At 31.6% G+C, this 27,209-nt stretch overlaps 1 protein-coding gene across 1 annotated transcript in view; it reads left to right on the forward strand.

Annotated features, from left to right (window-relative positions):
- The first annotated feature begins 1,896 nt into the window (after positions 1-1,896).
- LOC139524221 (uncharacterized) overlaps positions 1,897-27,209 on the forward strand; it is a 46,512-nt gene continuing 21,199 nt past the window's right edge. Inside the window, exons 1-5 of the mRNA XM_071318885.1 lie at positions 1,897-2,023; positions 23,327-23,533; positions 24,486-24,702; positions 25,329-25,466; positions 26,441-26,712. Coding sequence (XP_071174986.1) covers positions 23,410-23,533; positions 24,486-24,702; positions 25,329-25,466; positions 26,441-26,712 — 751 coding nt within the window. The 5' untranslated portion in view covers positions 1,897-2,023; positions 23,327-23,409. The remainder of the gene's footprint in view (positions 2,024-23,326; positions 23,534-24,485; positions 24,703-25,328; positions 25,467-26,440; positions 26,713-27,209) is intronic.

Genomic DNA, 27,209 nt, shown 5'->3' on the forward strand with positions numbered 1-27,209 from the left:
TACAGTTTTTTTTTAAAGTGATTTATCAAGGATTTATATATATACTGTTTCTATATTGATACAGACAAGTATATTTTACTGCAAATGCAACATTCTTATTCAGTTCTCTAGTAATTATCTCCCTTTGTATATCAAGGATTTGTAAGGTATAATTGAATGAATGACAGAATTTCATATGCGTAAGAAAAGATCTCTTTTTATTAAATTAAAACTATACAGTTTTTCAGTACTATATAATCAGTAGAATTGGTAAGAGATATAACATGTATAATTTATTGGTAATATTTGCAAAGATCGACACACAACTATTTCCTAGAAAATCATCTGTCATACTGTTCGTATTTTCTTTTTATACTGAATTCTTCAATAATTGTCGACCTTGCTAGATCCTTATAGTGCGTTTCAAAGTTATCAAAAAAAAAGAGGAAAAAAAAGAGGAAAAATCATCATAAATACTTATATAAGCCACCTTTTATATTTTTTTCTAATGCTTTGAAATAATATACATATCAAATTATGGGTTTTGACCAATTCCAGTCTGATTAAATAATTTTAAAATTTTAAATTTCAAAAAATAAAAAAAAGAAAAGAATGTAAAGCATTGAAGGCATGTATGAATGTAAGACACATTATAAACGATCATAAACAGGTATCATGGTCTGGTGTATGATAAAATCCTGAGCCCAGCTGGATAGGAATAGGTATTTTTTTTAGTGCTGGGTTTTAAATATTGCTTCTTAAAAGGTTGAACTAAATTCTAATATGACGTGCTTCTTTCGCTTTGTGAACAAATCTATGCTCTAAATCCAATAAAATTTGTTTGCACATGCGTATATTAACTTTTTCAGAATAATGAATTTTATCAAATCACCATGCTCTTAATATATTTCCTTAACTTTAAAACACTTTCAAACTCTTGAATGGTGCACATGATGTTACTAATTCATTTATTATGACTGTAATGTGTTGCATTCCGAAATTGACATATTTGACCTAGATACGCATTTAAAAAAAGGGGGGATCCTAACCCAGGACAACGTATTTTCCCCATTCAAACGTATTGATCGTCCAAAAAGGGGGGTTCCAACCCCCGGACCCCCCTGGATCCGCGCCTGATACGACAACTGTTCATGCTGGCCGTTCAAACTCCTCCCTCTGAAAATTCACAGTGCCAGCCATTTGCTTCTTTACAAACAAAAAAGGAGGTTCATTGAAGAGCCTACACAAACGCTTTTATATTTATTATCAAACATAGAAATTACCTTAATTGTCCTATTCAGAATCGAAATAATTGAACCAAGCTATACTTTTTGTAGTTTTAACAAGGGTAGGCATTATATTCGTGTTAGTTTAGCCCTCAATATCGCTCGGGCAAAACTAATCTCGAATATAATGCCTACCCATGTTAAAACTAAAATAAAGTATAGATTGCATCAATGATTTCTTAAAAATATTGCTCCCTGTTAGTGGAAGTTGGAAGACATTAAATTTAATCAAATATTGTTATCCACCTTGAAACTGGTGTTTCAGTCGGAATATCGTAACTTCAGAATATACAATACAGAACTTAGATATCAGTCAGATTGAAGCGATTCATGATTCATTCTGAGACTACTATAACACATATTAGTCTCAGATTAATTTCTCTTTTGTAAGTCATTGGGTTGCTGTCGAATTGATATACAGTATTACCACACCTTTTATTCAAGTTTCATAGGGAAAAAGACAACACCTTAAAGGCTTTTGTTCCTTTTGAATACATTTTAGTCAAGGATGTATAACTAACTAACTAATGTACGTCCTTGTTTTTAACCAATGATTTGTTTATCTTGTCACTATACAAATAATTTGCTAAACATAGTTATATTCGTTTTGTAAACAATATTTTGTAATATTACAAATTTTATATTTCCCGCCATATCGAAAAGTACCGAAAATACGTCATTTACTACGATGTGCATGGACAAGTCCGAGTTCCCACGATAGACGTACCTGTAGTAAAATCACACCTGAGCTGAAAAGGGTAAGTAAACGTAAAATTAACTCCTTGCAATTATTGATTAAACTTTTTAATGAGGCTTTGTAAAAAATAAAGTGTAATCAATTTGTTAATTACTGTCTACTCCAATACACACATAATATTAAGTTTATTATGCTGCACAGTACGTCACGGTCACACTGTCCAGTTCATTTGTTTTGTAGAGCAGATACATTTCCCCTATTACTATCAATTTAGTGGAAAATAAAATCTAACAGCTCAAACAATTTGATTTGATTTTAATTTGGATTATTTTTAATTTAACAATAATTTTGAATACACCACATATGTTCAAAAAATAAGGTTACCTATTCGCAAATAATTTAAATGGCTTGACAGAACTTGATAACTTGCCAAAATCTAGTACAGTCTGCACAAGTGTGTACATTATAAACCATTTAAACTTTTATTTAATTTCATGCCTCTTTGTATATCTCAATAATCAGGTGTTTATAAGTGGTTCAAAACATGTCAAAAATAGTTTTCTCTTTCAATAATTAAAGAAAACACCAGTATGGTAAAGGAATATTCCAATTCACATTTTCTCATCTTGTAAAATCCAATGCATTTCAAGAAAAATAATTATGCATGTTAACTTTGTTTACGGTATTATGGGCCCATGCTGCGATTTTATCTCTTTATAGCCTTCTGACAAAGTGTTTGTGGACATTTTGTTTTACCCCTGGTGGTCCATCTGTTCCAATATGGTATATGGTTTGTCCCAGTTACTCTTTCAGTTTTCAAGCAAAAACTTATATTACATAATGTTAGTAAATATACTGAAGACACATGTATGCATACTGTCAAAATTTTAAAGTTCTATAAATTTTCCACAAATGATGTCCCCTTTATACATGTACATGTAGTAATATATTAATTCATAATTACATGCTTTGTCTTGCTACCTCCTAGATTATAAGCAAAAAATTTCCTCTATTTTAAAACTGGAATTTGCCATTTGGACGTACATGTATACTAGAAAAATATATAATTCACCAAAAAATTGAAAGAATTTCTGTTCCTCTGGAAATTTTTTTATCTAAACTTCTTCCTGTTTGAGACTTTTAAAGTTACTCTTTTTAATTGGTGATTAGAACTTGTTTGTTTACCTGTTTACTTCTTGGAAGTCTGTTTAGGAGATCTCTTTCCTTAAAATGGATGTATATCTTATAGATCTTTGGAAGCGTATCTACTTATAATAGTAAAAAACATGTGTATCATCTGTATGTATGATAAACACTTTAACATTTGTAAACATGTGTGTACAAAAAATTGAAATAGACTTCTCTGGCCAGTTATCTACAGCTTTTATTAGATTTCTTCGACTGTAATACTTAGGTCTACTCAACTTTCATTTGAACTTTGATGGATAGTTGTTTTATTGACAATCATACCACATCTCCTTTTTTTATATTGATATCCAATAAAATTGAGAATGGAAATGGGGAATGTGCCAAAGAGACAACAACCCGACCATAGAAAAAAACAACAGCAGAAGGTCACCAACAGGTCTTCAATGTAGCGAGAAATTCCCGCACCCGGAGGCGTCCTTCAACTGGCCCCTAAACAAATATATACTAGTTCAGTGATAATGAACGCCATACTAATTTCCAAATTGTACACAAGAAACTAAAATTAAAATAATACAAGACTAACAAAGGCCAGAGGCTCCTGACTTGGGACAGGCGCAAAATTGCGGCGGGGTTAAACATGTTTGTGAGATCTTGTTTAAAATTAATTGTTTAAACATCATTCCCTATATAATCAGGCAAAATGAAGAAATGTTAGATGTTTAAGGGTTTCCAAATCAACCCCATATTGAATGAAATATATATACTCCTTAAGGTAATTGGATGATTCATACTCCACAAGTTAATTGTACGAATCATACTAATTTGGTTAATTGTATGACTTAAGGTATTTGGATGAATCATACTCTGCAAGTTAATTGGATGAATCATACTCTTCAAGTAAATTGGATGAATCATACTCCGCAAGTTAATTGGATGAATCATACTCCGCAAGTTAATTGGATGAATCATACTCCTCAAGTTAATTGGATGAGTTATGGTATTTGGATGAATCATATTGGTCAATTTGGATGAATCATAGTAGGGTTCTCAATAAGGATTTTTTGAAGGCAAGTCCAGGGACTCATCATTTTTAGCCATGATGAGTCCAACAGCAAGAAGAAAATATTTTAATCTCCATTTCCTAACCGAGCAATGAAATGACATTAAATTCAGATCACTTTTAAACTTTTGCTATAACATGATGATATTTCTGTTTAACTGTCATGACTGTGTTCAGTTTATACAAAATACTTCAATCTTGATGCATCTGTGGACTCACCAGTTTTGAAAATGGTGAGTCCAGACTGATTTTGATGAGTCAAGGACTCATGGACTAGCCTTAGTGAGAACCCTGATACTCCTCAGGTTAATTAGATGAATCATATTCTGCAAGTTAATTAGATGAATCATACTCCACCAGTTAATTGGATGAATCATACTCCTTCAGTTAATTGGCTGAATCTTTAATTGGATGAATCATACTCCTCAAATTAATTGGACGAATCATACTCCACCAGTTAATTGGATGAATCATACTCAAGTTAATTTGATGAATCATACTCAACAAGTTAATTGGATGAATCATATTTCTTCAGTTATTAAAAGAATCATATAACATGGACCATATTCCTTTAGTTATTAAAAGAATCATATAACATGGACCATATTCCTTAAAATTGGATGACTGAAGGTAATTGAGTGAATCATACTTCCTAAGATTATAATTGGATAAATCATTCTGCTTGCACTGCACAAATATACAAATAATGAGATGTGGTATGATTGCAAATGAGACAACTATCCACCAGAGACCAGAGGTTGGGTACATTTTGTACGTAATCAACTGCAGGTCACTCTATATTTTGACCTCAGGGTTTACTTGTCTCATTGCCTGATTATGCATAAAATAACTGTCACTGGATGCTAAGCAAGCAACACTCACTGATTACAGAACTTTGTTCAATAGGCAGACATATATAAGTTATGAAAGTCACAGGTCTCAATGTCCAGAAAATACATGAAATACTTGCCACTGGATTTTAGGCAAGCAACAATCAATTAGTTACAGAACTTTGTTCAAAATGCAGACATGTATAAGTTAAGAAAGTCACATGTCTCAAAGTCCAGAATATATATGAAATACTTGTCACTGGACAGAAAACAAGCACCAATCTATTAATTACAGGTTTCATTGAACAGGCAGACATTTTTAAGTCATGAATCTCAAGAAGTCTCATTGCATGAATTGATTGCATTGGACATTAAGCAAGCAAAAATCTATCAATTGCAGGTTTTAAGCTGCCAGTCATATACATGTACATGTATATACTAGTCATAGGGGTCACAGATCACATTGCCCAAAATAAATTTGCATGAAATAATGACCACTGGATGTTAAGCAAGCAACAATCAATCAATTGCAGGTCTCCAATAGGTCATCATATTGTATATATGACAGTCAGAGGTTTGGAATATGCATGAAAAATTTGCCACTGGCCACTCAGCACTCAACAATTAATGATTCACAGGTTTTGTTCAATAAGCAGACACATAAGTCATGAGGGTCACAGATCTTTGTTGTCAGCCTTAGTCAAATTTCCAAGTTCTTATTTTTGAGTTCAATTTACATTTGTTTAGAAAAATTTGAAATTCAATTAGATATATATGAATGTTTGGTGGGAAGATTTTATCTTTTTAGAAGACAGTCTAAGCACCTGTTTGTATTGTGTTACAAATATAATTACTGCAATATACAAAGACATTTATCTTATCAGATGTTCTTTGTTGTGACAAATTAAGTCCCTAAGGTACAAATCAATATTTATTGTTTTTATCAAATTTTGTATTCTAATAAGCCATGCTTCAAAAAGTTGTAGGAATTTTTTAATGATTACATCAACAGTAGTATTAAAGGGTCATAAATGTTATTAAGGGTGAAATATTTTTATAACCAGGAGCATTCTAATATTGTATAGCTTTTGTACTTATATTTGAAAGTAATCGAAGGTTCATTTAAGGTTTTAATATTTACCTACATTCCTGTGGATATTAAAATGAAAAGAATGTGATTTAGATTTGATTCAGACACCTGAGCCAGGTAAACATAACAAAATGTTGTAAAGAAATTGAGAAATAATAATATAGATGTAGATTGGACTTAAAAGATATGACACATCTATAACATAATAACATATACTCATATTTAGGATCAACTGTGGTTTGACAAATATTTGATTAAATTGTTTACTAATTGTGCTTCAACATTTTAAAGACTCAGATGTGTGAATAAATATCTAAAACATTAAGGTAATATCAACAGGGGCGGATCCAGCCATTTTAAAAGGGGGGGTTCCTAACCCAGGACAAAGGGGGGGTTCCAATTACATGTCCCCATTCAAATGCATTGATCGTCCAAAAAAAAAGGGGGGGTTCCAACCCCCGGAACCCCCCCTCTGGATCCGTGCCTGTATCAACCTATATTCTCAAACCTGTTATTACTGTTAGTTCAGAAATTATTGCGTACATTTATTTTAATTTTTGCGATTTTGAGAAAAATTCTTTTTAACAATGTTTGATTACTATAAAAAAAATTAAAAACGCGAGTTTTAATTATTGCAATTACCCTTGTTGCATTTTTTGCAATAATAAAACCATTGCTAGTGCTACAGTTAACAGACCTGGCTACAAATCTGATGATAAGTATAATTCATTAGATCAGATTCTGGGTAAAGGGGACAGGATTGTAATTACAGTATTAAGAACATATCAGTTGTCATCTGTGAAAGGGATATTCCAGAATGATCAACCAACTTGTGATGGCATCAGTATAATTTCTAAAGGAATTATTTCAACAACACCACTTGAAACTCTTGGTTTAATAGCTTCCTTGTTAGCAGCAACCCTCTATCAAAGAAATCATGTTAGGAAATCAAAACATGACCTGGAATTATTGTATCAACTGGGAGATATTCTCTGTATGCCGGCTCTGCTAGAATGCCTTCTATATATAATTCCTCTTAATAACATTTTTACCACTTTCTGCCAAAAAAAAGTTGTCAGAGGAATCCTGCAGTAGATGAGTAAAGGAGTAGGTCCGGTAAGGACCGATTTTGGCCTCAAATTTCAGGTTCATCTAATGAAAGATTTTGACCACTTTTTAAACTCTTAAGTGTCTATATCATTTGATTCAATTAGTTTGAGTGAAAGATTTTAACTAATTTTGTCATTAAAAACGATCCGATTCAAGCTCAAATATGAAAAATCTATCAAATATGCCGACAAATGTCACTTTTCAGATGTTTTTTGAACGAAAGTGGCCGCATCTGTATTCATCCTCGACCTTCATATATGTTATGTTTTATTATTAACTACAACTTACATTTCAATATTAAGGATGAACAGGAATGCGGCCACATTCGTTTTACACGGAAACCGTCTAAAGTTTAACTAAAATGCTAGAATTGTGAAGATTTCAGTAATTTAGCATGACCTAATGGTGCTAGTGCCCGATATATGTGCATTATATTGTCAAAAACAGCCCATATTTATGTAGCAGAAGCATTCTACTGTCAAATAAAAAAACTAAAAGTTTACATTTTTACAATTTTGTAAAACTGCTATATTTTGGGGCCAAAAAGGGTCTTACTGGACCTACTCCTTTCTTAAACTGTTATATAATTTTTCAAATCTTATTATCAGGCAAATAGTATAACAAGATTAGTATTGCATTAAATTAAAACTTGCATTTTAAATTTTTTATGCATGTAACATGATTTGTGCATCACTGTAATTGAATCCATCTTTTCTTGAAATTAAATTTGCTAGCCTAATAATAGCACAGATAATTTCAATTACCACAATTACACAACACTGACGCATTAAAAAATAAACTTTTTGTATCTGTATGTTGACAAAAGTTTAAGTGTTTACTTTGCAAGTACAAAGATTCTTTTGAGCTGACAGGTTTGAAATTGTGAAAAGAAAAAGGGAAATTTTTGTGTAAATCTGCACTTTTTAACACTGGGAAGTTTTTTTTTATCTCTCTGTACTGTAGGTCAGTTGAATTTTTAGTGCAGTAATCTATCCTTGAAAAATTGATCACAATCTTAAAAAAAACATTGTTATCTAAGTAGGTGTACAGTGATGGATCATTTACTTTTAAATGCTGTTGACTTTTTTAGGACTCTGGAGCTATAAAACTATCCAAATATTATCTAGACAGTCAAGAATTGCACACCTATTGCCCGAGGACAAAGGCCAAACTTTGAGCTTTCACCCTATCTTTGCTCTTCATCATTTGTAGTTATTTTACCTGGCCCTTTGATCTTAAATCAAATGACTTTGATTTCTCAGGTAATCACAGGTAATATAAGACACTTTTTCCTACAAAATATATAAATATATCACAATATGTAAATAAATCATGTAGTATTTATATTTTATCCCATTGATTGAGGCCTTTTTCTGTGAAAACAAGTTTTTTTGGTTAATATTTAAAAGAGTTACCTGTGGTATTTATCTAAACAAATATAAATAAATAAATTGGAATGTTTTATTTGTGCTTAAATGTTAAAATAATGAAAAAAAAGTTATGAAATGTATAATGAGTCAATATGACATTTAGACTTGATTTGATCAAATTGTAAATTTTTTTTTAGACTCTTGGATGCCACATGCATGTACCAATAACTCCTTCAATGCTACCCCTCCTCTTCTCAGTAACAAACTCAACTTAGAAAGGAAGGTAACAATACATAAAAAAAAATGCTTTAAAAGATTGATAGTAAGGGGGGAAAAATAATAAAATGTGTATAATTTTAACTAAATTGAAATATTGAATGTGAAAGAGGATTTTTTCAGATTTTCCACATTTTTTTATGTGTGATTTCCCCCCTGTTTGAGGTGTTGAATTTACTTAAATCCTCATCAAGGCATGTTCCAAAGGAGTCTGAATGGCATTTAAGCACATATTTACTACAGAATAGTACTATAATTATATTAAAACAGAAGCATAATACCCTCTCATGCTTAAAACATCAGATGTCAAAATTTAGAAGTTGGCAGGTAGGGTAGCACATATGATGTATCATCTATCTCCTGTTATTTTCTAGCAGTGAATTGTTTCTGTGTTTAGGCCATTAAAGAGACAGATGATATATTGCTCTGTTCAATATTTGTGTTTCATGACATTGTAATGTGATTTAGAATGGATAGTCAAATGGCTGAAAAATTGAACACACATGGAAATTTCCATATAAACTTTAATGTAATTTCCTGTGTCCCGCTAAACTTCATTTCCCATTTTCACCGCGCAATAATTTTGACTTTCACGTGTCAATTGCATAAGCTTTCAAAAAAATCGACAATCCCGTGTCACGCTTAGACCCCAATGAGACCCACTTCTTTGTCAAATTATCTATTGGGGTAACCAAGCTTATATAGATATGTAAAGTATGTAATGGAGTACATTGTTGCATATTTTCACAATGAAAGTGTGTAAAAATATGATAAATATGAATATGTGTATAAAAAATGACAATGATTGAGATGGATAATCCTTATCATTCTTTTGAATTTGTTTTTGTCAATAAAATTGTCTCGCTGACATTTCTGAGGTGTTTGAAGTATATAAACATGTACTTTTTTTTAAATTCGTAATTCATTTTCAAAAACAAAATTGGAACTATCTTATTGAAGACCAACTAGGAGGTTTACATATATAACTTATGAGTAATGGTAAAAACCATTTGGAGACACATGTATCATTTTAACGGCATAATGTATTGTATGGAGTGGAGTGTTGGAGTGGAGTATTGGAGTGGAGTGTTGGAGTGAACTTTTGGAGTGAGATTTTGGAGTGAAATTTTTGGAGTGAGATTTTGGAGTGAAATTTGATGAAAAATTTTGTAGTGAATAATTTAAAAACAAACTATACTGAAATAGAAATAAAAAAAATGCATGCAGTCCTTTATAAACAATTTCAAATTCTCCTGATCTACTGATGCATAACTAAGAGTTATATAATTATTTAGCATTGTGATTTCCCAATCTCTTAAGAATCTGGCAGTATCCTCATTAGGAGAATTTTACATGAGGAAAGTATTTTCATTTTCTGAATTTAATTTAGATGAAATTTGGATTTATGAAAAAATAAGTTATTAATTGGTATTACCTAGCTATCATTTCGGTATCAATAGAACACAATAATAAAAGATGAACTGCAATTACAGTGTTATTTCCTGGATTTACATTGAGAAAATATTGTTACACCTGGGGTGTGTGGTTAAACCTTCGTAGCAGGCTGAGCTATAAATATAAATATAAAACATAGGTTATATGGTAATTTTCAGAGGCGGATTAGGGGGGGGGGGGGCAGGGGGCCCGCCCCCTTTTTGGGAAAACAATTGGTTGCTTATATAGGGAATCACTGAAGCGTGACTGGAGCGGGCCCCCTCTTAGGTCAGTCAGTGGGCCCCCACTTATGAAAATTTCAGGATCCGCCACTGATTTTTAATACAGGCACTGGTATAGGTACATCAATAGTAATATAATATAATATCATATATATATATGATAAATATCCAATATGTGGATACATATTAACAAGAGAGATTGGTCAAATTTCAATATTTACAAAACTATTTAGTTGTAGTCATAAGGCATATAATAATTATGGTCTCAATAAAATATATAAGTCTTGAGATTCATTACGTATGTTGCCGGTTGAAGGAACCGCATTTAATAAAAGTTGAAAATAAATGAACCAACTACTAACGTTGTTGTCAAATCTATAAAAGATATTGTTGAAAATCTATATAGGAAAAAAGAAATAGATTCACAAACTTATGATTTCTTGTGGAATAATAATGAATCAAAACACGGACACATGTACCTTCTTCCAAAAGTTCATAAAATTAATCTAGAAATAATTAATGAGTCATTCCGAACTGGTCAAATAGTTGGAAACATAAACATTCCTTACCGACCAATCATCAATAAGTGTAACTCTCCCACGAGACGCATTGAAAGATTACTGGTCTAATCTTAAAACCATTATTGAAGAGGCATAACTTTTACATTCAAGATACAAAAGACTTCATTAATAAAATAGAGTCACACGAGGTCACAAAAGAATGCATCATTATTGCCTATGATGTAACGTCGATGTACACAACTATGAACATTGATAACTTAGAAGAAACAGTTATCAATTCATTAGAATAAATTGACACACAAGAATATAGTTTCAGCAGATTCTACTATAATGTTCTTAAAACGGTTGCAGTATTTCTTTGCGTGTGAACTGGGTTATCATAGGTTTCAGGTAATAATATATTATGCAAATCATTTGCGGGTTGTACCAATATATGAATAAACACTATATATATGTATACCAAATATTAAATCAATATGTTTAAGCATGACACAAAAAGAGCAGAAAATTGATTATTAACTTGATCTGTAATTTAACACTGTTAAACTCAAATCACCATCTCCAAGCATAGTGATAAACAAGAATGTGTCCATAGTACACGGATGCCCCACTCGCACTATTATTTTCTATGTTCAGTGGACCGTTAAGTTGCAGTCAAAACTCTAATTTGGCATTAGAATTAGAAAGATCATATCATAGGGAACATGTGTACTAAGTTTCAAGTTGATTGGACTTCAACTTCATCAAAAACTACCGTGACAAATTTTTTTAACCTGACACGGGACAGACGAACGAACGAACGAACGAACGGATGGACAGACGAACGGACGTACAGACCAGAAAACATAATGCCCCTCTACTATCGTAGGTAGGGCATAAAAATGTTGAAAACTGATTAATTAATTTCCTAAGTCCAAGGGTCATAACTCATAAATATCAGACCGAAACAGAATTTAAACTTTATCTGTAACTTGTCATAGTAAAACTAAATTTATTGGATGGACAGACAGACGGAAAGACAGACAGTCAGACGGAAAGCTAAGATCAATGTGTGTCATCCCACACATAATTGTAAAAAATGTTAGTATTTAATGTTGTGCTGATCTAAAATTTCTTTGTGTCCTTCCTTCAATTGTTCTTTAATTTTCTATAATTTTTCTTTATTTATTTTTAATGAATACTTGTTCAAAATTAAACAAAACATTTAACCTCCTGACATTCTACTACTTCTAGAATAATATACTATATATATACTCTAAAATTTCACCAAAAAAAAAAATCACTCCAAAATCTCACTCCAAAAATTTCACTCCAAAATCTCACTCCAAAATCTAACTCCAACACTCCACTCCATAAAATACATTATGCCCATTTTAACACATAATTCATAACTTTGATACAATGTACTGTGTTTGATATTTTGTACAGTTTTTGCTATAAAGTGACACATTTTAAAGATTCTAGTTGACAGCTGAGGTTATCTTGATCCTATGTTTGTTTTTTAACTCATCGTTAAAAACATTACTGTACTTATTAATCACAGAGGGAACATAATGTATAATTAAAGCATGCTGCAATCACACATCACTCAGTCAGCAAATCCTAAAATGTGATATTTTGTACAGTCATAGGATTTGTTCTATGGGTTTGGTATTTTTGCATACTTCTGATATTTTGATATGAAACGTATACAGGATGCTAATGTGCAAATAACACAGATCAAGTCTGAGTTTTGGTGATATTTTGAAACGTATACAGGATGCTAATGTGCAAATATCACAGATCAAGTCTGAGTTTTGGTGACCTCACTTTTACCTGTCAAGAGCAATGCTACTTTAATTCTTAACAAATGGAAAATTGCTGCATGTTTTTTTTCTTTCTTAAACTAAGTTTGTCTCCACCAAATGTTATGAAACTTTTACACAATACTTATACCATCATGACCATTAAACACAGACCAAGCTTGACTTTTTGTGGTGTCATTTTTTCCATTCTAGAGTTATGCCCCTTTACAATTGGAAAAATTGTTGAAAAATTGCGGAATTTTTTGTTTCCGTTCTGTCACTAGTTTGCGTCAACCAAATATTATGAAACTTATACACAATGCTTAGAAATATATCCACAATAATCAGAACTAGTATGAATTTGGTTGCATCACTTGTAGCTTGAGTTATGTCCCTTTATAACGTTATATGCAAGTGGGGGCATCATCTGTGTCACATGGATACATTCCACATTTATTTTGTTGTATGTTTGAAATCATTAATTCATTAATTACAAACAAAAATGATTTTACAAATTATTTATCTAATAAATGACACTTTTTTTAATTTGTCATCAACGTCTGAGGGTATTGTGTCCTTATTTAGGTTCACCTGTTAAATATACCTGTATAACATATACAATGGTATGTCTTACACTAATTAACAAACTCTTGCTGAGTTTTGCTTCATCTATGCTGTGTAATAGCAGAGCTTCAGGGATAGAATGAATTTGTACACAAATATTCAATATTTTCATTGTATATTTTTACAAATACAAAATAAGGATTCTAAATGTGAAGAAACTTTGAATGAACTATAAAATATTATAAAGAGAGAGGCAAGTTGAAAATAAGTATTTTTTTAATTGGTACAATTAAATTCATGATTTGACAACCAAAAAAAAAAAAAAATCTTTATAATAATACAGCTTATTGGATACATATATACACAATTTTATTTACAAGAGATATATAATATGCAAATAGTTGTAATCGCATGCAGAGGTACATGTATCTGATTTTTTTTTAATTGACCTGAATAGTTCAGAAATCATTTACTTTTTAAAACAGATAAAGTAAAACAAAAATTTAAATTACTAAAAAATTGAACAAAATAAAAGGAGATGGGTTATGATTGCCAATGAGACATCTCTCCACAAGAGACCAAATGACACAGAAATTAACAAGTAGTAAACAGGTCACTGCATGGCCTTCAACAATGAACAAAGCCCATACCGCATAGTCAGCTATAAAAGTCCCTGAAATGACAAATGTAGAACATGTATGGTTAGCACATGGATGATTTCTTTTGTAAGTGTACATGTTTGTTGAATGCATAAGGGCAACAATTTACATGGATATTTTTCTTTTGTTCATGAGAAAAGTCTTTAATCCTCGTAAATATTTGTATTTAAATGTGGGAAAACAGATTAATCTAAAGGGTAAAAAAAAAGAAGTCCATTTAAGTAGTTTTGTTTGATGTGGAATAGATCTCCACGTAACATTCCATTGTTGAGTGTTTACAATTTGGCGGTAAAACTCTTTAAAATTGTTAAATTTTATTGTTACTAAAAACCCTGTAAAATTCAATACTTCAAAGTTATGTTTTGGGTGTTAACCTGATTTTAAATATCACACATGTATGAGAATATATTCATTTTACCCAGGACATTCAATCTACCTGTTGCTAATAATTCACAACTAATACAGGTCTTATACATGTTTTATTTACATATTCCCATGTAATTTTGCATAGACATTAAGCATGGTTACATGGAATTTACAAATATATGACTTCATCTAATTTGCTGTTTCAGAATTTTCTGAAGTTCTGTGTAATATTTTTACAAGTGCACACCAAAATGTTGTGATTGACTCGACTTTCAACGTCCTAAACAATGGGAATTAAACCAATAACAATGGTATACCCGGTAATTTTCATTTTGGTGTGCAAACAGTTTTATTACCCACAATCCTTATTAGATTCTGAAACTGTGAATTGTGTTTTCCACTATATCTAGGAAGCATATTTTAGTACATGTATCCATGTCTCTGAAGTTTCCATTATATTAAATTGATTTATTTGATACATTTTGACTTAAAATTCTCAGTTTATAGATACTATTATTTCACTTAAAAAGTAAGGTTTAACTCTGGATCCCTTAGACACAATTAACCTTAGAATCATATTCATGGACTCTGTGATTCAATTAAATTTGTCTCCAAATTTGGTTAAATGAACTATTTGTGATGCATGTATTATCCACTTTCACTTGGGACCACCTAGAGTGTGGGTCTGTGGGAGGTACTGTGTTCCAACCCTTGGCTGAGTGAAAATGATTTAGACTTTGAAATTGGTATTTGCTGCTTCTCTGTTCACATTGCAGCCAGTGGCGGATCCAGAACTTTTCCTAAGGGGGGGCCCGCTCCAGTCATGCTTCAATGATTCCCTATATAAGCAACCAAATTTTTCCCTTGAAAGGGGGGCCCGGGCCCCCCAAGGCCCTCCCTGGATCCGCCTATGGCAGCTTTATAAGAAGATATACAGTAAAAACTGGTTGGCTCATAGTCAGAATAATGTGTCCAGGTATAGTGGCATGTATTACTATAGACAGTAACCTTGTGAATAAGCATGTTAAAATCAGACTAAATGTGTCATTCAAGTGCAAATCTAAGGGTTGATATTCATATTACGTCAACAGGCTCTCATTCTGAATATACATTTAGTTTGCTGCTGGTATTACCAATGTTATTTCAACTGATCGGGCGGCGGTTACATTTTGATTTGCATAAGGACAGTCTATTTGAAGATGTGTGTGATAAGGATGATTTCCGTTATAATATTCATTGATTTCTAATCACCTATCAGTGTCACCAAACGAATTACAATGTAACAATGACCATAACTGGACACTTCATTGATGAGTTTCTCTCAAAACAAACTATCAGAAGATGGACTGATCAATGATGAGCGAACCGTTTTAAATCCGCCCAGTCAAGTGAAATAAATGAAGTAATAGTGCTGGACATTAAACATTCATTCTCTATCATCATCTTTTACTTAGGTTTTAGAAAATTCTTTGATATATAATTTATCAAAAGCAACCTACGTCATGTACGTTAGACTTTCAAAATTAAATAAACTGATTAAAGCTCTTCAAAAATAAAAGAAAACGGTCTTAGGGAAACAACTAATATATCAAAGGAAAAGCACAGCAATTCATTTCTTCGTCTGTTATAACCAATTTGAGTAGTGCTAAGTCATTTTTTACAGAATTCATCTAGTTTCTATATTAAAAAAATAAGGGGTTGTTACGTTTTCATTTAATGAACAAAATTCCATGCAGACAAAGAGGTCTAGGTATTTTGTCTTCATAGGACTACATATATACAACAAAAAAATGGTTTTAAATTAAATCTGATGGATTATGTGCTTGATGTATATTTTGAAATAGGATTTGTTTGGTATTGTTTTATTGACATGTGATATGAATTTCACACGTTAAAAGGAAATACATATATGATTAGAGTGTTGTCACCTAGGCTGAAAACTGATCATTACAGAATTGTCAAGTATATCTACACCCTTTGTTAGTCTAAACAAAATATATAACAGGTGCATACAAATTCATTAAATTTTATGGAAATTGGTCTGCATTTCAAGTGCTTTTTAATTAATTGTATAAAAAAATAGTGAAAAGTAGTTCATCTATACTGTATCATAAGCCGGTAATAACACTGAGATTGTGAGTTCCAACTTTGAGGATTGCTAGTTTTGCTGACTACGGTCAGTGGTTCTCTTGGGGCAATCCAGTTTCCTCCACCAAAATAATCTGGTGGCTATAAATAAGCGTAAAGTTCTAGAAGTGGCATTTAAACAAAAGGTTATGTAAATTTCTGACCAGTTGAGCAGTTTAATTTGATGAAAGCCATAATACAGTGGCAGATCCAGGGGGACGTAGAGGTCATACATGTATCTCTGCCTCCCCTTTTTGAAAACCCTAAAAAAAATTATATGGTGTTTTTCTCTTTTTATAAGGGTGGTTTTTTTTGGCATTATATGGTCATTTTTTTTTCAACCATATTTATGGAATTAAGCCTCACCCCTTTAAAACATATATACTTGCTTCACCTCTATGGGTCAGAATTTTGAATGCACTACAATAGGTGAAGTAAGGATTGTAATTTGTAACCACTGGATCCAACAACTGTGCAACATCTCTTATTGATTTATTGAATGATTTGTGATCATCCTGAAAATGTGTGGTGCTATTGGCCACTTGAAATTTAGCAATAAATAAACAAATAATCTAAATATATCCTTTTACCCATCTTGAAGAATTTATTGTGTTGGGATGTATAAATAGAAAATCAGGTAGACATGCAATGTATATTATACATGTTATATTTTATTCTTTAAAAATCATTACACTGAGAAACTTTCATATAGAGAGAATAAAATTTCCTTTTCTTTTATCTGTTGTGTGAGAAGATGGTGCACTTTGTGACATTAACTTAAATTTCAGACAATAATTGTCTGTTTAAACTTCTTTTGATAGGTTTGAGTTTCAAATGGATTTAATGTTAGATTGGAAATTTATAAACATCTGAAATGGACATAATTGTTGAGATTTTTGTAAACTCAGGTAATATGTTTCAAAGAATTTTCCTTGTCAAAGCAAAATCCATTCATATGTTAACAAATTGTCATGAAACTGATCACTTTAGTTATAACTTAGCAAGAGGTATTCAAAACATAATGGGCTAGATGTTGAAAAGTTTCCCTATATTTTAATTAATTAAATATTGTGGATTCATTAGTAATATATGAGGACTAATTGACAAAAACCAATATTTCCTGGTGGATTCTGTGGGTATATTGTAACCTAGTCCAATTGTAGGTCTATATTCCCCTGTGAGATGATAATGAATAATTCATGAATATGCATGAACATTTCATGAACTGTTCATGAACAGATTTCATGAACAGTTCATCATATCTTCATGAACATTTGATGAGCAATTCATGAACTGAAAATCGACAGTAATGTTCATGAACTTTAATGTTCATGAACAATTCATGAACAAGAAAGGTTCATGAGCATTTAAATGTTCATGAACAACAATGATCATGAACCCTTTCTTGTTCATGAATTGTTCATGAACTTTGTTCATAAATTGTTCATGAACATTGAAGTTCATGAACACTTAAATGTTCATGAACCTTTCTTGTTCATGAATTGTTCCAGTAGATTCCACTGGAATTATCACTGGTAAATCCACAAACTGATTAACTAATATAAAAATTATGTGTGATATATAAACTTCTCTTCCTTTCTGTAATTCAAAACTTGCTGTCTCTGTATTTCCAACAATAATTGCTGAATAAAGGTATTAAAATGGAGTCTGCATAAAATCTGTTTCATATCATTGCTGGCAGCTCATATTTAATCCCCTAAAAGTACAAAAATATCCACAAAGAATCAATTGTTCAAGAGGTAATGATTGTATGAAGCAATACATTCAATAGAAACAGCATTATGCATCTTAAATTGCATTGGAAGTTTAAGTTAAACTCAAATTTAGTACCCCCCCCTCCCCCCCCCCCCCCCTCCCCTTTATCCCTTGAAGATGAAACTGGCGACTTAAATTATTATTAACGTTTCACCAATTTAATTTACGATGAATATTATTCACACAATTTAATTTCTACATATCAGATTATCATATATACCCATGTACCATTTACATGTCAGATTACGATATGTCTGTTATGAATGTGACAACAATATATCAATTTATCATTCTTCATTAATTTATTGTCTGCCTAAACTTTCTGATGTTTTGCTCAGATTAAAATCCTAAATGTTTTATATTGCCTCAACAAATTGTATTTCATAATCATTATATGTTAAATCAAATACTTATCTGAAAACATCTGCGTTTGGATTCTCCATTTTTGTTATCCAGCGTAATCATATGACGTCATATTTGCAAGTGCGTTTAAGTCAAGGTGTCAATCTCGTCCCATATAATATCGGCCCGAAGTTGATTCGTCCCTGTTATGGTATTTCAGTGAACTTCTCAAAATCGGTCGACCGTTGGACTACGGAAACAGCCGATTTGCGGGGTTTGCCGGTTTGTAGAAATTTAAAATCACAAGAGTTACTTCCCCTTAATATGGGTGTTTGAAAATGTTTTGAAAATGTATTTCACTTTCATTAAAATATACGTTTTCCTTTTAAAATTTTAGTTTTGTATATAATATCTATCTTAAAATACAGCTACAACTTCTATTTCATCTTATTTTATTTTTTTATTTTGCAGGAATAAAAAAATAAAAACACCATACATTTATGATATTTCACGAATAATTATGTAAAATGTTCTACTCTGAAAGGTCGAAACGGTACCTATGATACTCATTTATACGTGTGATGTAAGTTATAAATGTTACACCTAGTGATTCATCAAAACTTCATGAACATTCATAAATACTTTTAATGAACATTTCATGAATTTTTATGAGCAGCTAGTGATTCATCAAAACTTCATGAACATTCATAAAATACTTTTAATGAACAGTTCATGAATTAGATTCATGAACCTTCATTTATGAATTATTTATGAATTTTCATGTACCATTCATGAACATTCACGAACCATTCATGATAGTTCATGAAGTCATGAATTTCTTCTCGCCGGGGTTGTTTGCTTTCAATATTTTTAATTCGCTTCTGTTTTTAGGACTTTATTGTTGATGAAATAAAGGAATCACAGACAAAAATCTGCTGTACAAGATTGCAAAATTAGATGGTCATTTAAAATAATTAATTTACAATAATTGCTTCCTACTTTAGGGTAAGATTTTAAATTGATTCCAATGTTCCTCTTTCCTTGAACCTATCTAAGTTTCAGTAAACATCAAGTCTGAGTGTTTCTTGATTCAAAGTTTTATTTTTTTGGACCTAAACTTCTCAGAATTTAGATACATTAAAATACAAAACCACAGGAATTTTGACCAGAAGAACCAACATATTATTGATAAATCAGATAATTATTAAAATAAGTTGGTGATACATCAGATTTAAACTGTGAAACATATAAACAAAAAATCCTTTTATATATATATCATGTGACACATATGTCTACATGTTTAAAAAACTACAAAATTTTCATATTAGAATCGTGAGTTGGCAGGGAAATGAAATACTAGACTTATTAGTGGTGGAATTAGTAAAATCTTGAAATATATAAATGGGCACAGTTAGGGTAAGGTTTAAGCCAATTTTTTTTTCTGTTTTAAGATTAAAGCAAGTTAAATTTTTTAATCAGTATAATTAGTTGTAATGTAATCATAATTTTGTATTTTTATTGATTGTTGATTGTAGATTTTTTTTCTGTTTTAAGATTTAAATTTTAAAATAAGTATAATGAGTTGTAATGCTATCATACTTTTGTATTTTAATTAATTGTTGTATGCTTATAACTGCCAGTGGCAAATATTTTAATTGAGAAAATTAAGATATAGATTGTGATATTAGATGTTTTATTGCTGTTTCTCATCTGAATAGTTGATAGAAGGTCAATTGGTGCAAGGATTGCATGAAGGAGGTCACTTCTTGGGCTGTTTTCTGCTCTTTGGTTGGGTTGTTGTCTCTTTGACACATTCCCTATTTCCCATTCTCAATCTTATTATGACTTTTTATCATTAACTTTTCCTAATACTACACATGATTGTAGACAGTTGTATTCAGTGCATTTACTTTATTTCTATTAATGAATATACAGGACAATAGTTTGACCTGGTTTGACCTGACAAGGTGACACCCCAGACTGACAGTTATTCAAAATAGACTAGTAATATTTGTACATATGGTATACATGTATAAGGAATAGCAGTGAAATGACGAACTTTTTTCCCCTTTTTCCCTTTGAATATACGTCTTTTAATTATGCCATTCCTTTTCCCCGTGTACTTTAATAATAAAGTGGCCTGACTTGGTTTTGGTGTCTACAGATTTAAATCAAGTCTTTTAAAAATAGGACTTTGTTGACCTAGTGCCAAACAAATGCTCATACATCAGTTTTTACTATCCTAAATTTTATGACATATCTATGTATATACAGTGCATTGGTAACCGGTTTGCACCCAATTACATCAACTGACATAATGTCTTTTAACACCTTTGTATATTCCTATCAATCTGTTAATTACAGATAAGTCATGTTAACTTAGCTTTTCCATGTGTGATTTATTTGTCAAACATGGGTTATGCATGTCTAACTGTGGATTTACACTTGTATAAGAGGTAAGAAGGTAAATAAACAAATGTACAGTTGTTTAAACACATGTATTTCATGAGTGTTTCTCATTTCTGAGTTTTTATATAGACAAGACCATTGGTTTTCCTGTTTGAATGGTTTTACACTAGTCATTTTTGGGGCCCTTTATAGCCTGCTGTTCGGTGTGAGCCAATGCTCTGTTTTGTAGACAATTTTTCCTATAATGGTTGCGACTAATAGGTTATCATTTTGGCACTCATACCACATCTTCTTATTTTTATGTCGGTATTCAGTCATATTTGAAATTTGGGTAGGATATCATCTTTTATGGTGGTTTATTTTATTTCAATCCTATAGTCAAAGAAGGATCTGCAATCTTTAATTTCAGTCTGAAGCAGCCACTTAGGCTTAATCCTGAACAGATAAAATAAGTCCTTGCATGATTTTAAGATATTTTTCAGAAATTCCATTGTAGTAAAAAGTTTTGTACAACCTTAACCTTAACATTGGCAGTCAATCTAGAGAACAGTCCTAATTTAGACATTATTCAGTATATAATGGCATTTCAGGATAGCTAAGAAACAGCTACTGAAACAATCTGATTAAAATACTAATTCTGTGTCCAAGCTTTTCTTACAAGTATTTGAAAGCTCTTTGATCTACTTCTGTTCCCAATGGTTTTGATAGATACATATACCTTCAATATATCCTTGTATTCAAAGAGTACAATTGTACCTTAACATATTTATTATAAAACAATACAACTATTAGTTATTTATTATGATGTTTTCATAAAGGAAATATTTATTCCAATCAAAGTACAAATGTTTTATAACAAATCTCTTATTTCAGAGTCACCATGTCATGTTTAAATTCTTTCATGAATCCCATAATGGGTTTATACTTAAATTTCATACTTTAAAGTGCATATATAATTCACAAACGTACCTTTTACATGTAAAGTACATCAACTGTTTGTCAGATAAAGAATGCACTTTATAATCATAAAAGAACGATTTTTTATTTTATTTAGTGCAATATATATATATATATAAAAATGCAATATAGTGTCAGTTTAAATACAAATGCAGCTTTATATTTCAGTTTAAAATAAATACACTATCTTTACACTAGCTATGGAGATGATTAGATAATAAGACTTGGATTAAGATTTTCATGTATATTTATGGAAAAAGGTTGTGTTTTACCAATTGTTTATAAAATACATGGCTCAATGATACATCAAATGCTCATACAACAGCACATAAAGTTCATTATTTAATGTTATGTAAAAAATATTAATAGATATATGCTAACCAACACCATATTGATGCATCCTTATACCTTTTTACAAGTTTTTTATGTGCATGCACACATCTCTTGTTTTCATAAGCAATATAGAAAAGAAACATTAAGATGAAATATTCAGCATTCTCAATCAAGAAAAAAGATGTTATGCTCTAAGGAACCATTTGGTGTGTTCCAGCTTTTAGCTTTTACAGTGTTACTGTGGATTCATTAATTTTCGTGGGTACCAATTTTTGTGGATTAAGGAAAACTTGCATATTCGTGGATATTTAATTTCGTGGTTTTGCAGAAGTTTGTATACAAACCTTTTGAGAATTCGTCATTCTTTGAAAGTTAGATTTCATGGTTTACCTGTACCCAGGAAAGCCACAAAAATTGGTATCCAACGAATAATAATGAATCCACAGTAAATAATTAGAACTCTTTTTATAACCGTAAGGGTTGCTGGCAAATAATGATTAAATAAATGATAAAAAAAGAAAAATTAAATGAAATAATGTAATATTCAGCACATTTATGGTGAAATCACAGAGTTGTATTGGAATATTCAGTTGAAGAGTTCACTTAAAGCAGTGCAATGGACTTTTGATAAATGGGGCAACAAACTGAATAGGTCTAGGACACTGAAAATTAGAAAATAAAAAGGTTTTTGCAATCATCAGGAATTCAAATTTGTTTTAAATTATGAAAGGTCCAGTTTGAAATTTTCAGTGAAAGGTCCTCCATAAGAAATCAGTTTTTGTGTATAAAGCATCAGTGTAAAGAATGGTATGTCCTTGACTTTTGTAATTCAAAAATGAAAAGTCCTTTCCTAAAAAAGACAGGTCCCAGAACTCCATCACCCAAAATTTGAACATGAAAATATAGCACTAAAAATATTCAATTAATTTAACTAGGACTATAATATTTTAATTTACCTATTTCAGACAATGATTCCTAAAATAACTAGAGGGCGACGAAACTTGGATGTTTATTAAATCATGTGATCCAGTTGTCATGGAGATAAAGAATGATGGGATACCATTCACCAGGCACTTTGAAGAAGCTACTTTCTATTCTGGTTGTTTGCCTGTACATAGGTTATTCTGGAGGATCAGTAGAATGTATGCAGAAATGTTTCTGTAAAATTCCAGGTATGTGTACTAGTCTTTCAAGATACAGAAGAAAAGAGGTCTAAAATATCAAGATTATGAATATGAAGGAGTTTTAAGATGGAGACTCAGCAGCAAAGATAGATTTGTAATGGTAGTAGGCTGGTATTATGTTTTCCATTCTGTTAGTCCATCCAGTCCTCTGTACAATACTGAATTAGAGTAAAGTTTGGGTTAAAAGTAAACTATATGCAAAATTAGGCTTGACCCTGATTTTGTGGTTCATTGAACCTGAAAATGAGCATTAGCTGGGCATGATTCTTATGGACACATATTCTTGTTTTTATAAATTAATTACAAAAACATTTTGAAAATTATCTTCTTCCCTTTTCAAATCTTTCGAAAATTCTACTAATTCCACATTGTTTCCACTCATTGATAGATGCTTTGATCATGATACTGTAAACCAACTTATTTTTGCGGATACTTAATTTCACGTTTTAACCTTTCTAGACCACTTCGTGGGTATTTAATTTCGCGATTTTCTGACTTACTTGAATAAGTTCAATAAGGAATGGTCTAAGTTTCACATATTCGTGACGATTTATATTCGCGTTATTTTTCTACTCGCGAAACACAGGAATATAAACCGCTCGCCAAAAAAAGTTGGTTTACTGTATTAATTGCTAAATCTTGGGTTCTTTCCCTTACTGAGAGTACACATAGTGTTAGGAAATAGCTGCATACTGACGGCCGTTTATTAACAATATTCAGAAAATTGAGAATGGAAATGGGGAATGTGTCAACCCTACCATATAACAGACAACAGTAGAAGGTCACCAATAGGTCTTCAATGCAGAGAGAAATTCCCGCACCTAGAGGCGTCCTTCAGCAGGCCCCTAAATAAATATATATACTTGTTCAGTGATAATGAACGCCATACTAAACTCCAAATTATACTGCCATATTTTATTTTTAAATTGTTGATTTACAGATGTGCCAAGAGTGAAACGGCTGTACCATTATGGGTCCAGTGTTCCAATAGTTCTGGAAGGCAGTGATCGATTGTCACAGAATATCACCAACTATGTCTTGAAGATTTTATTAGAAGAGATCATAGGCTATAGTCAAATCAAAATAAACTATCAATCAGGGGCGTTATATAATACATCGGATGTCCTTAAAAGACTAGATCCATATCAAGGAGAGAAGTAAGGATATTCATTATCTAAGTAAGAAGATGTGGTATGACTGCCAATGAGACAATTTTCCACTGGAGAGACCAAATGATATTTAAGTTATGAAATAAAGATCACTGTACAGCCTTCAACAACGAGCACAACCCATACAGCAAAGCAAGCAATCAAGGGCACCTAAATGAAAACTGAGGGTCTGATTTATGAATAAAACAATAACAAAAAAAATGTGATACACAGCAAATAACAACAACTACTGAATTAAAGGCTCCTTACTTTGAACATGCACAAACAGAATGTATTTGTGTTAAACATGATTGAGGGTGCCCAACTTTCTTTTCAGCTGGGACTGTAGTGTAACAGAAAAACATCAGAACAAATTTTACCTTTTTCATTAATTATAGTTTAATTAAGAAATAGATTAAGTATTGCCAGTCTTTAGTTTCTACGGATCTTGATTTTCCTGATGTTCTTTTGTTGGTGTGCTTGTCTCACTGTTTAAACATGTTTTTAAAAAGTTTCAATCGGCCAATACAATCAATCAACCAACGTTCCACAATTACAACAAGTAGTTGAATACTTGAAAATAGTAGAAAATAGTTAAAATTGTAGCTATTAAAATCTGATTATTGTGATTTTAGTAAAAATGATGAAGCCATATCAAAGTTACCAGTATCTATGATCAACCTGGAGGTACCAGTTCAAAATGGTTATGACACAAGTTCATGGACCAATACTGATAGAATACAAAATGTGGGCTTTCTTGGACCAAAGGGGAGGTAAGATGCACTGTAGTAGAAAACACATTTGTTTATTTCTTGGAACAAAAGGACATTTTTGGTAGTTTTGTACAAAACAATGGTTGGTTCCACATACCAAAGAAGGGGAACACTTCAACCTGAAGGTAGAAAACGAAATTAGTGCTTTAGCAGACAAAAAAGGCCAAAATGAAAGTATTCAGAAGCTTGCTTTTTTAAGGAAGAGTATATTAAAATTTCTCAGACTTAGTAATTAGTATTCAAATAGCAGTCATAGTAATTATACCACCGCTTTAAAAAAGGGGGGGTATACTGTTTTACCTCTGTCTGTCCTTCCGTCAGTCCATCCGTCCGTCCCATGAATATTTTTCGTCACATTTTTCTCAGGAACTACAATACAAGGATTTCTGAAATTTGGTATCAGGATTTATATAAGTCAGCTATACCGTGTGATGCGTTTTCAGATTCATCACTCGACAACTTCCTGTTTACCGAACACTTGCATATTTTTACACTATTAATATTATCCAATTGCGGCGGGGGTATCATCAGTGAGCAGTAGCTCGCAGTTTCACTTGTTGTGTACTTGAGTTATCACTGAGAATGAGTAGAATGCTGAATAAGTTTAGTTTTAATAAATTTCTTTTAAAGAATTTAGAGCAGCACTTTCTACATGTTTTAGATCAACAATAATGAAGGAAACCCCCAAAAAACACTAATACTGAAAATAATGAGCACTGGCCAAATCACAACTTAGTATCATATAGACGTATTTACACTTGTATGCAAATTTGTCCGCCGTTACATGAAATCACACAGGTTCCCGTAAACTTTGACATCATAAATTTAAAATATTTGACTCACAATTTAAAAGTGATTGTTGCTTGACGTCAAAAGGTGATTTGGAGAAGATCTAAGGTGATTTGGAGGCAAGATTCAGCTAAATACCAAAAGTGTAAATACGTTAATTCATTTTATTATCGTCTATATTTCAGATTAGGCTGGTTTGCGTCTACACACATGGTTGATGAGCTATGGAGATTAGGGATCATATCAGATCATTGGAGGTCACTGTTTTCTAAGAGTGTGGCAGAAAAGTTTGCATTGACAAGCCAGTATGAGCTACTTAAGAATCTGACAATTGTAAACGACACAACTAACAAGCATTACTGTGATAGTCCTATTTGTGAGGACGGTATTTTTTATGGCTATGGTTGTCCAAAAACCAATTTTTCTAAGTGTTCTACATTGATAACGTCTTTTCCAGGCAAGTTTTTTATACCATGACATGAATTTTATAATTTTTATAAACGTATTGTATATAACAAGAGACACAAATGATAAAAACATGATTCTTCAATCCAAAGTTAGTAATAAAAGAAGAGTACACAAAAAATAAACTTTCTTGAATAAATATATAGAAAAGTTTCATTCTACAGCTCATACATGTGCATTTATCGGGGTTGTGTTCAATATCATAGGGGCTACATAGATTTATGACTATTGAACGTGTAGCTAGCCTAGTTGCTACATAGATATTGATAGCAGCTAGGCTAGCTACTCGTTCAATAGACAAAAATCTACGTAGCACTACATAGCCACTACGATATTGAAAGCAACCCTGGTAAATTTAATCAGCTGATATTTTTCTTAGCATTTAATACTCATGCATTATGGTATACCATTTGCAAATTGATACAAAAAACTAAATATCGCTTTGTTCAGCTTTTTCAGTGTGATCATTATAAAAATAAGCAGATGTGG

The sequence above is a fragment of the Mytilus edulis genome, chromosome 5 (genome assembly GCF_963676685.1).
Source record: "Mytilus edulis chromosome 5, xbMytEdul2.2, whole genome shotgun sequence".
NCBI classification, from domain to species: Eukaryota; Metazoa; Mollusca; class Bivalvia; order Mytilida; family Mytilidae; genus Mytilus; species Mytilus edulis.